At 39.2% G+C, this 12,505-nt stretch overlaps 1 protein-coding gene across 1 annotated transcript in view; it reads right to left on the bottom strand.

Moving 5' to 3' along the window:
* Positions 1–5,029: 5,029 nt before the first annotated feature.
* The window catches only part of ZCCHC4 (zinc finger CCHC-type containing 4), a 40,570-nt gene continuing 33,094 nt past the window's right edge, over positions 5,030–12,505 (bottom strand). The window contains 4 exon segments of the mRNA XM_081079702.1: positions 5,030–6,906; positions 6,908–6,959; positions 10,269–10,413; positions 10,912–10,963. Coding sequence (XP_080935828.1) covers positions 6,889–6,906; positions 6,908–6,959; positions 10,269–10,413; positions 10,912–10,963 — 267 coding nt within the window. The 3' untranslated portion in view covers positions 5,030–6,888.

Below are 12,505 nucleotides of genomic sequence, written 5' to 3' on the forward strand. Positions count from 1 at the left end.
GGCCCGGGAGGCGGAGGCCGGGACGCCGGGGGGGGGGGGGGGGGACGGGCGGCCGCGGGCGCGCGGGGCCGGAGGGGCGGGCGCGGGGCCGGGGGGGCGGGCGCGGGGCCGGAGGGGCGGGCGGGGCGGGCGGCGCCGATCGGGGCTGGGGGGCGGGGCGCGCGCCGCCTGCGGACGAGGCTCGTGTCCGCGGACGAGGCTCGTGTCCGCGCGTGCTCGCCCGCGGGTCCTGTCCGTGTTCCCGAAAATCCCTCGCTGTGGGTGAAGGGACGGTCCCAGGTGTAGGGGTGAGGCCCGAGACCAAGGGGGGACGAAAAGGGACTCAAACTTTAGGTCCCCATCAGCTGGAGCCTTCTCGGACAGCCTCTTAATAGGTGTTCGGTCCCCGTTGCTCGGTACAGTCACCTGGACAGATTTTTAACACCCTCGCCCCCCCAGCCCAGGCAGTATCCCAGACCCATTAATTCGGCACGGGACCCAGTCTTGATTAAATAAACTCTCAGGGTGGTTCCGGTTTGCAGCCAAGGTGGGAGGGCACTGCCCCAAAACCTCTGACATAGGCAAACGTCTTCATTCTTGATCTCATTTAAGCCTCAAAGCTTGTTGGTAGTAGTAGCCCCACCATAATAATTGAGGCCTGTGGGCTCACCTAGGAGTTATCCAAGTTTGAGCATCTGCTGTGTGAAAGAATCTGAACTGCACAGATGCACGGACACGGGCTCTGCCCTAAAGGGCTCACAGCTCAGCCTGACCCACAGGCAAACCAGAATCCATCTGATGCTTCCTTATACAGGACACATTTGACCGTGTCAACATACGCCGCCGTGCCCAGAAGGTATGACCGGGTGAAGAGAATGTGACACTGTCATCCTTTGATTCTTGAACTTAAAGTCTGCGATGGACAATGGCAGCTGGGAAGGCAGGTTCAAAGGGAAAGGTCAGGGCCTGAGCAAAGATACGGGATTCCCAGTGTACAGGGATGGAACATGGAGTGGTGTGGGATGTGGCTAATGTAGGCCATATAAAGTCTGTTATTCTGAGAAGTCTATTTTGAAGTCATAAAATAGGTGAAACACATGAAATTAGCAAACTGACAGAATTTGCTGGAAAGAAAAACTAATGTAGGTTGGTGTTGGAATCTCTCTGCCCTACTGGTTTCATTCATTAGGCAACAACAAAAACACCTGACTCAAAGTGGCACAAGTAATAACTAGAATGTATCAACTCATGTAAATTGCAAGTCCGCAATAGGACCAGCTTCAGGGAAGACTAGATCCAGCAACTTCCTATCACTGAGTACCCAGCTCAGGGTATGTCATCCCAAGGCTCGTTCCCCATGTGGTCACTGGAAGTCTGCTAACAGCTCTGGAGTTACATGCTTCCTCATTCAGAGGGAGAACAAAACACCTCTTCACCAGTCACAAGATTAAAGTCCAGAGCCCCGCTGTGATTAGAGTAACCCCTGTCACCTAGCAGAAATCAATCACAGCCAAGGGGGATGGAATTATGCCCAATAAAGACTTCCCCAAGAGCTGAGAGGATGTCAATCATTCCTCCCCCAAATTTCATGGCAAGAATGATGCTGCCGATGGAACCAATCAACTGTTCCATAAGACAATCAATCATAACTACTCAAAGGGTAGTTTTAAGTATGAAGTACATTTTGGAGATGTTCCATCCTGGCAGAGGGAGTCTAAATTGTATCAATTCATAGTGTTCTGTCTCTCACAACTACTTCAGTTGCTGTTCTGGGAAAGAACTTAAGAGACCAACTTGTGACTCCCACCTTGAGAAATGAGTTCTACTAAGAGCTACAGAACCAGTATTCAAATGTACAGGAATTTCTCCTAAGGAAATAAGATTTGGTTATAAGGATGTCCATCATAGGGTCTTTTACAACAGGGAAAAAATGCAAACAACTTAGATGTCCAAAAAGAGATTGATTTTTTTTAAATACGCTACATCCATACTAAAGAATACTATTTTGGTAGCTATAAGTTGATATGCACGTTTATGAAGAGTATTACAAAACAATTCCATTTTTTTTAAAAAGATTTTATTGGGGAAGGGGAATAGGACTTTATTGGGGAACAGTGTGTATTTCCAGGCCTCTTTTCCAAGTCAAGTTGTTGTCCTTTCAATCTTAGTTGTGGGGGGGGGGGGCGCAGCCCACCATCCCCTGTGGGAGTCGAACCGGCAACCTTGTGGTTGGTTGAGAGGATGCGCCATCCAGGATGCTCAGTAGCAGCTCAGCTCAAGGTGCTGTGTTCAATCTTAGTTGCAGGGGGCGCTGCCCACCATCCCTTGCGGGAGTCGAGGAGTTGAATCGGCAACCTTGTGGTTGAGAGGACACTGGCCCATGTGGGAATCGAACCGACAGCCTTCAGAGTTAGGAGCACAGAGCTCCCACCACCTGAGCCACCAGGCCGGCCCAACAATTCCATTTTTGTGGGAGAAATTTTAGTGTGTTTCTCCATATAGCTATTTATCTATCCTTGGAAGAACATACAGAGAAGTTGTGACAGTAATTATTTCTGGGTGTTAGGATTAGAATTGCTTTTCATTTTCTTTGATTTACCTCGCCCATGTATTAATTGTAGAGTTAAGAGGCAGGAACCTTTGTTTCCTTTGTTCTCCTTAAGCATGTAGAATGTTTAGGGGGCTATTGTAGTTTTCTCCCACTCCTTGCCTCCACATTTGCAGATGAAGAAACTGGCCCATATGTTCAGGCTTAGCTTCTTAGAGAGCACTGGTTGTTACACTTCTGGTCCGCCGGGGTATGAAGCCACTAAAGCTTGTGATGGTCCAGCTAATGGGATACAACTCCCCTCTCAGAGCTCTGAGACCTGCTTGCTCACTTTTGGTGCTTTCCCCCTTCCCTACCCCGTGTCCTGCTGAGTTAACATTTATACTAAGTCACCTGAAATCAAATAGTAGAGATCTTATCTTCACTTTATTGATTGCAATGACCTTCTTAGCTGACCCTCAAGTAATTTAACCCACGTCCTAATGTCCCAATTAAAATCACATCAAGTAACTGAAATTGGATTTTCCTTTGCATTTTGTGCAAGCTTTCCTTACCTCCACAGCCCTAAGCGTATTAGCTTCTTACACATGTAGCACAGTTGGGGTTCTGAGGCATAAAGCAGTATATTAAATGGCATTTCTACTTACTCAATATGTATTTATGAGCAGCTACTACTTGAAGGAATGGGCTAGCCTGGCCACCTGCTTCCCAGGTGGGGAGGAATAAAGGGATGACATGTGCTACCATCAATTGTCTCAGATATCACCATGTGCAAGGCACAGCTCCAAGAGCCAGTGAACACATACAATGATGTCCACAAGCCCCATCAATGAGCTTTTTATCTGACAAGGGAGACAAGTACAAAAAGTCAACCTAACCCATGATTTAAGTACCTTATAAGAAGTATAAATGAAAAGAGAAAAACACACACGCATTTTTATTTCACCGGCACAAGATGTACTATTTCACTAGGGACACCGAAAGGACCTTATGAAGGAGGTGGCCTCAGACCTGGTCCTTTTGTGGACTGTGATTTTATATTTAAAAATAAGGCAAATGACTCTCAGATGCCTATTATTTTTACAGATTACTTTGAAGGGGCCAGACATCAACTGAAGTGATTTTCTTAAAATAACCTTGAAAGCCGAAATATTATAAGTTTGAAGGGTTCCAGATAAGGCAGCTAATCTTGCTCACACAGCACATCCCCACATTTAAACCCTCAGTATTAGACTAGTCCTATTGACTCTTAAATTCCTCCTAATAGTGTTTAGGTTGTTTTCCTTATTCCAGTTCTTTTAAGAAAGAAAAAAATAGTCCTCTCCATATCTTAGGCATACCTACTGTTACAGACTGAACTGTGTCTCCCAAAATCCCTATGTTGAAGCCCTCAGTATCTCAGAATGGGACTGTATTTGGAGATAAGGTGTTTAAAAAAGGAGAAAAAGGTAAAATGAGGCCTTTAGGGTGGTCCTAATCCAATCAGACTGGTGTCCTATACGAGGAAATTTGGACACAAAGAGACACCAGTAGTGCACACGCATAGAAGAAAGACCATGTGAGGACACAGTGAGAAGGTGGCTTTCTACAAGACAAGGAGAGAGGCCTAAGAATAACCAACACCTTGATCTTGGACTTCCAGCCTCTAGAACTGTGAGAAAATAAATTATTGTTGTTTAAGCTACACAGTCTGTGCTATTTTGTTATGGCAACCCTAGCAAACGAATACACCTACCATCTGAAAACCTATAAAATACCATGTTTTCATCAGATTTTTAATGAGTACCTATAATGCATAAGACATAAAGGTGTATAAAATGGTTACTGACGTTAAGAAACTGCAATCTTTTGGGGAATAGAAGCTTTAAATGTAATCATTTAAGAATAATACATGAAAAGTGCCTCAAATGTGGTATGGAATGCCAAGGGGTTGAATCCTGGTACTGGCTGGCATCAGGGACTCATGCAAGACGTCCCAAGGCAATGGACTTGGGCCAGGGCCTGAAGGCTCCATAAGACTATACTAGATGGATGTATGGAGGGAAATATTCCAAACAGAAAGAAGAGAAGGCGATGAAAAGATGGGCACATTGGAGAAACAAACCAGTCTAAGTATCACACTAAATGTAGGAAAAGAACTGAAATGAAATCATTCAGGGCCTACAAAGTGATTGTATTTCATTAAATTTTATAAGCAAGAAGTAGAATGAAATTTAGCTGTAATTGCTTAAGACAAAGGTCTTTCTAAAAAGCTTACAAAGTCTTATCTGTCAAATTTCAGGGATTTTCTTCTGTTGCTGTTTTGAGTAGGTACCTTAATGTTCATATTTGCAAATTTCTAATTAGAACAAATGACCTCATCTTCCATCACACTTTACCTCCCAGAGACATTTTTACATCCTATTTACTCTCTGAAAAAAGAAAGACATTAAGTCCTTAAAATTAGTATTGCTTGAACACAAGAACAGAATCGATAGTTTTCTTATGTTTAATTTTCTAAGAAGGTAACAAAGTTTTAAGTACATAATTCCTGATTATAAGTAATACCTTATTTCTTCAATTCTAAGATGTACTTTTATTTTTGCATTTTAATATTTCTGAAATAGAATACATCTAAATTTTAATATGCATAATTAATGAGATATGGAGTTTTTCCCCCCTAAAAAGCTATGATTACATCAATAATGCATTTTTTACAATTGATGGTATCTTAAAACAAAGGAAATATGGTGATGATAAGAACTATTGGCCATCAGGACCCAATTCTGCAGTAGTCACAGTCCCTCAGGTGCCAGAATTTCAGGGGAGATATAAATAGATTTTACCACGATATCGTGGATACCACGAAAGTCAGGCAATGTCCATATCCATGCCTGAATCAGAGAGGGGAGCCCTCACATGGATTCTACAAGGTTCATATCTCATGGTAATTAATCCTATCACCATAGCAACCCATGTAGTAAAGGGGGCAAGAGAAGAGTTTTCCAATGCTTATTAAGTCCAGAAGCTTAGCCCATCATTTGACGTTGTCTGATGTACCACCACAGTGACCAGGACCCCACGTGAGTACCCCACATCAGGCATCAAACAGTCCTAACTTAATTACCAGATGGAATTTAAATACTAGATAGAGTGCAATTCTACCTTTACTCACAGGGCCGTAGCTAAGCCCAAGCAAAGATGCCTCCAAACAAGCTCTGAGGCAGGTGTTTGGGAACAGGAGAAAACTCATTATGCAAATGCAAGCCCTTCAAAACTATCCAATCTTAAGAAGATAATGTCAGATTCTTAGCAGAGAAATGGGTGGGGGTGCGGGTGGGTGATGAACTGTTTGTCCTTGGATTTCAAACTACTCCCTTCAGTGAGATGAGAGAGGATTGCCATTACGGCTCCAGAGGCATCTTCACTTGCTAACATTTCTCACCAATAACAGAACTGACAGCCAGGCACATGCGCACTTAATCACGAAAACAAACCTGAGGTGTAACTATTATTGTTCCCATTATGATAATGAAGAAATGGGGGCTTCTAAAAAGTGAATAACCTGGCCAAGGACATACTGGCAGGAAGCGTTAGAACAGAAATGAAGGGATTTAGGCACCAAACTATCCTGCCTTCTGCACCACTTCTATAAAGAGAGAAACTTATTGCCTAGGTTATAAGACAGGAGATGACAGAGCAAGTTCTGAATACCTCATTTATGCAACAAACATTTAGGTGATTCTATACCATCAAAGGACAGCTGCAAAAAGTACTTGAAAAATGAATATTTAATAATAATGTAACCATAATTTATGATTATATCTTTAGGCTGCCTTTGTCAAAATTCTTTCCATCACCTTCAGGTTCTGTCTAAAAATAACTGTACATTGTACTTCTCTTTACAAGTGGAGTCTAAGCCATTGGAGAATGTTTTAATATTTAAAATATCTTACTTAACATACTCTTATGTAATGTAAATAAAACCTCAGGTTTTCATTTTCTTCTGACTCTGCACAAGAATGCTACATGCCCACTTTTCAGATAAAAGAGGCTAACGTGACATGATTGGAAGAGATTTAAAGAGAGAAAAAACACACAGAGACAACTAGTAAACCAGCTAAGGATGGAACAACTTACCAGGTCTCCAAAGACTGCTGAGGGGTCTATAAACCAGCAAGTACCACCTGTCTATTATCTAGTTCAGAAAGGTGCACAACTGTGAAAGTGACAGAATTTAAATCCAGTGTGGCACTTTCAGAAAATGGCATCAAAGGCTGGACTATAAATCTTTCTTATTCTCAAGTCACTGGACATTTAAGAGCAAAGATATTGATGAGCTCTTTCTCTCCTTTTCTTCTTCCTTGTAACAGATGTATGATTCATGGATTGTCCTTTAGTGGTCTCCATTTTCATCTTATTACTTTTTCTTTGCTTCTGCTTTCTGACAGCTCTGAAAAACAAGGTGCTAAATTATTTTGTAGAACGAGCACAGCGAATAATGTAATGAAGTTTAATTAACTAGCTAACCAAATAAAAAAACGAGAAAGAATTTACTGTATCATAAGCATAAATCCTCCAAATCCCAAGCATAATAGCAAGGAGATAGTCAGAGGTCTGACCAAGCAAAATGTTTGAAAGATGGTTACTACAGATTTAGAACAATCTATTTGGGACAAACATACAATAGAGGTAAGTAGACAGTCAAGCCAACGAGTTGGGAGGTTTTTTTATTATTATATATCTGTACTGCTCAACTCAGCACTTCAATCTCCAAATCCCTGAATTACATTTTTCAGAAAAAGGACAATATATTCTGGCAGTTAGCAGAGGTAGAAAAATGAAACAGCACCATAGAAAAAACTGGCAACTCTGCGAGGCGCATCTCATAAGTCCTACAGCGAACTTTCCTTGCCTCAGTCCATCTAAAAGTCTTGACAAGCGCCTTTCGGGATGTCCACATTTTGTGGTCTGTTTTCCTGAAAACTAGCTTCAAAATGAACAAGTTGGAACTCACCCTCTTAAAACACTAAACCACACCAGAAAATACCAGACCGGACGCTCTCTGAACTAAGTTATAGGCAATCTACAGCTGAGAGGTTACTGGTCCTTTCACTCCCTTTCTCCAAGCCAGTAGAATCATGCCATGTATATCACCACGGAATGGGCTGGGGCTGCCAGCACTGGCACATGTGGAACCTTCCCATGGCTACACGGCAGTATCCGTTATAAGATTCATTCTCCTAAACCACGACAAGCCTCAGAGAAAAGCTTGTTATTCTCGATCTTCCCAGAACCAAAACCCAGGAACGGCACCTCATACACAGTATATCATCCCCCATGGACCAAACTCAGGCCTCCCTTTTTCTTCATTCAGCATGTACGTTAAGTGTTGGGAATACAAAAATGCACGGGCATAATCTTTAACTTCGAGGAGCTGGGAGACTCAGCAAGGCAGAAGTCACCATTTCTTTTCCTTCCCTCCAATTATTTTAGGGGAAGAAATGGAGGCTACGCAATCCAATGAGGAGATGGCAAAACAAACTTGATTCTAGAACCTGTGCTCTTAATTGCCTTGATACTATTCAGCCTACTGTAAGTTATTCAGGTATGTAAAATGCTAAGGGTATAGTAATTCCTAAATAAATATTAGCTATTAATCGTAGATCCATATGACTATTATTCAGAATTTTGTTGAACAAGTTTAAATTTTTTCATATTTAGATTTTGCACTATGGACTGGGTTATCCTACCGGTTCATAAAACAAATAAAACTGTCATCTTTATACTGTTTTGTGCATGTTACATAAATCTCCTTTCCCTCCAGCCATTTTTTTTTAAAGTAGGAGAATGTCCTGACAAGTGACAATTTGGTGGCAAAGTGAATGAAGCTATGCATGCCTGCATACAAAATTTAAACAAATTTTCTTTGGCTTATCCACTCATAAGAACTAAACACAAACCAGATTTCACTAGAGGATACAGTGAACAAAAACAAAGAAAATAATCATTTTTAATATGAATAAATAAAACTTACCAGATATAAAATGTTTCCACAGTGAAGAATTGATTGAGTATAAAATCAACTGTTTTATTTTGCCTTAAAATTAAATTGACCTAGTATTTGTCCTCTAAATTATAGATATTTATATAACTGATAAAATGAGCTTTAACCACGAGAGGGAGCCAGCATCATTCTAGTTCACAACCAAAGAAAAATACTAAGGGAAAACCAATTAATATGAGACAGCCATAAAATACATAAGATGAAACAATCTTTTATGCCATATATACTAACAGGCTATTAAAATTATTTCTTCTATTGTATAGAAACAAATTTTGTATTGTCAATTTCATTATAAAAATTTTTGGAAGTAATACTGAAAGATAACTGTTAACAGGAGTTCAGCTGTTTTTTCTGAGAGAACAAAGTTCCATATCCTAAGGGATTTGCTCTGTGAATTAGACATGATAAATCTAGTACTAAAAGATACTAGATGATTTCCTTCGATGAAAACAATGTATTACTACCAAATAGTAGTCAAGCCTATTTGAGAACTAATGAAGAGCCCACAATAAATTACTATAATGCAAATTCAGTTTCCATGTATCATAAGATTACAGAATCAAAGGCTGAGCATGTTAGTAACTCCTGTTTGCAACCAGAAATACTCTGTAAATAGTGCAACAATCCCAAATCAATAGTTTATTAGGTTGTATTCCATTCTCGAAGGGTTCTAAGAAAAAATACTTCATAAGATTCTTCAATATACCTCTTCAATTAATTTTTAAAATTCCACTTCTATCCCGTGGATTACTTAGTGGAAATAATTATTTAAAGTAAATTTAATAAAAAGTAATGGAAAAGGCAGTTTAAATGGAAGGCAGAACTCAAATGGCTGGCATTTAATAGAAAAAAACAATTTTCATTGACCAAAATAAATAAGCAAATGGGAAAGAATTCTAATACAATCATAAATAGTTACCACAGACTCAGATACTTCTAATACTAATCGACTTTTTTTTTTAAATCACAAGTAATATGATAGCTCAAAATTTTTATCTTCATCTCAATTTTCATGTAATGTTAAACTTGGCTATCTGGTTTTCACATCAATAAAACAAGAGGACTCAATATCCACCATCTCTTTTAGTTAAAAAACAAAAAAAAAGGATAATCATTCAAGTTAGCTCAGTTGAAATAACAATGGTTTTTCTAAATATGCTATTGTCATAGGTGTAATTTTGTTCTGAGTTATAACCAATATCAAATATTGGTGGGAGAAGGGAAATTATCATAGAAAAAAATGGTAAAAATTAAAACTTTAAATATTAAATATGTCTAAATATGTCTCTGTTATAATTTAAAGAAATAACTTCGTTTTCCAATGTTCCACTGTGGAATTACACATTGCAGTCCATCTGAAATGTCTTCTCCGTCCTTCCCTGCTATCATATGTCTACGTCCCATCTGTCCTGATTTAAATATCATGTCCTCCAATAAAACCTGAACTCACCCCACAAATTATAATTTCACATAAACCACAAGCAATGCTAGTCACTTTCTACCTTGTTTTGTAAAATTTTAAGCTATCTGACTCATTTTCATGTCCTCCCTTCCTCCATCTATGCAAACAATACATAACAGTGAAAGGAACAATTAATTTAGCACTTCTGAATCCTCTACCTAACATAACTTTGTGGACTGCTCCGAACAAATCACACAAGGAAATTTTCTAGTAAATAAAAGAATTCAACTAACTTGTTAACTTTCTTAGATGTAGAGATGCGAGGGCAAGTACCACGTTTATGATCTAATTCACCACAAATGAAGCAGCCGTCTTTAGAGCCCTTACAAGAATGGTCTGGAAGAGCACAGTGATTGCAAATGCTACAGTGGATCCAGGCTGTAAAATAAAAATTAAGTTTTGAAGAGGTTCATTTAACATAATTTTTCATTTGATTAACCTTTATGATAGGGAAGCATGAATGTTGTTTACTTCAAATACTGTGACTGGTTTGCATAGCTGGCTATAATTCGGCTAAAGACACCAAAGTGAAGAGGTTGGAATCTCTCGTAAAATAGCTCACTTCTTTCTGATACATGGCAACAAATTTAGCCCTTCTCCAATGAGTCATGATCCAGCAGTCACTGATACATCGGGGGCTGGCTAAGTGACACAAAGCCCTATTAAAATAAGCCAAACCAAATGCCACGCTGAAACACGATAGTAGTCATGTCTCTCTGTGAAGGAGAGAATGTACATTTTGATACTTGCAAAAATTAAAAAGCAAGTAAATTAATCCAAGTCTCTATATTATTTTTTTCTTTTATAAATGCAATTAAATTAAAAAACCATTTAAATGTTTTCATAGGGTCTCAAACATTAAGTCTAAATACTTACAAGGCTTCACACACTTTTTGCAGAGAAAGCAATGGTTCCATTTCCTGCCATCCTACAAAAACAATATTTAAATTATGTTTAATTTGTCATTAAAATCAAGTTCCACAATTAAAAATTAAAATGTCTTATTAAAATCTGTATAAATTATTAATTCCTTATTTCTCACTTTCCTGGGCTTCAAAATTACATACTTTGATTTTAATTTATACATTTCTCCACTCAATTCGGTGCCTCCTTGATGGGTCCCAATTTCCTTGACTCTAAAACTGGGGGATTTATCTAAATGATCTTGGAAGTCCACTCCAAATCAAGCCACCCAATCTGCATAAAGAAGAGCTCACTGAAAATTTCAAGAGAATTAATGATTCATAATTTTTATGTGTAGCACAATCCTTAATAAAATTCACATTTGAGAACTTTATGTAGTTTAGAAAGATGGGGATTATACGTAGGTGACTATTTGGGTAATTTTAAAACTGGGAAGTAAAATGTGTCTAGTTAAATGAGTATATAAAGTCAACATTTACAGATCTCAACAGGTCAACAAATAGAATACCATGAGCCCATTAGACACGTCCCCATGAGCCCTCCCCAAGCCAGAATTCCACCTTCCCCACTGAGTAACACCTGTTCTGGTTTCTGTGATGGCCACTTCCTTGCTTTTACTTATTTGTACCACTATGTGTGTATTTCTAAGTTTTGTTTTCCTCATTTTGAACTCTTATAATCTGGGCCTCATTTTTTAAAATGAAGAATACAGATAACTTCTAAATGAGTTGCAAATATATGTAATCAGATGTGTTATCACAATTAAAAACTAGTATCAACCAGTAGTAAAACTACAAAGTTATGAAAAATGTGATAAAATACACTCTTTCCTTTGAAGAATAATATGTGTTTATTGGCCAAACTAAACCTCATATGTTCTTTCTGACTGGATTTAGTTAAAATAACAGAGCAACGTAAGAGTGATCCCACCTTCCTAAACACTAAAGAGGACGTATGTCCTGTGCAGTCCTTCTTCCTCTGTGAAAAGCAAGGAGTAACTGCATCTGTCTGCTAGGACTACTTGAGCAGTAAAGTAGTCCATTTACTTTACGCCACTTAGGAAAGGGCCTGGCACACAAAAAGTACACAGGACATATTATTAATTATCATTTCCTTAGAAGAGCAATGATGTCCAATAGTTCAACGCTTTACTTGACACATCATAATCCTGCCCTTAACAAAATTCAATGCCTTATTTGAAACACTAATAATTTAGCAGTCATACAGTACTATATAAAAATGAATTATTAGTGATGATGAAGCAAACTGTGTTACGTGCTGTTGCGTCATCTCCACTCCTGGCGACCCTGTGAGTGAGTGACGTCCACAGTGTCCTGTCCTCATCAGCCCTGCTCAGCTCCTGCAGACTCATGCTGAAGGCTTATTGGATGGAGTCAGTCCATCTCTTGTTTGGTCTTCCCGTTTTCCTGCTGCCTTCCATTTTCCCAGCATTATTGTCTTTTCCAAATAACCCTGCCTTCTTATGATGGCCCTAAAATAGGACAGCTTTAGTTTTGTCATTTTTGCTTCCAGTGATGTTTCAGGC

This window comes from Rhinolophus hipposideros (assembly GCF_964194185.1).
Source record: "Rhinolophus hipposideros genome assembly, chromosome: 1".
In the NCBI taxonomy this organism is placed as follows: Eukaryota; Metazoa; Chordata; class Mammalia; order Chiroptera; family Rhinolophidae; genus Rhinolophus; species Rhinolophus hipposideros.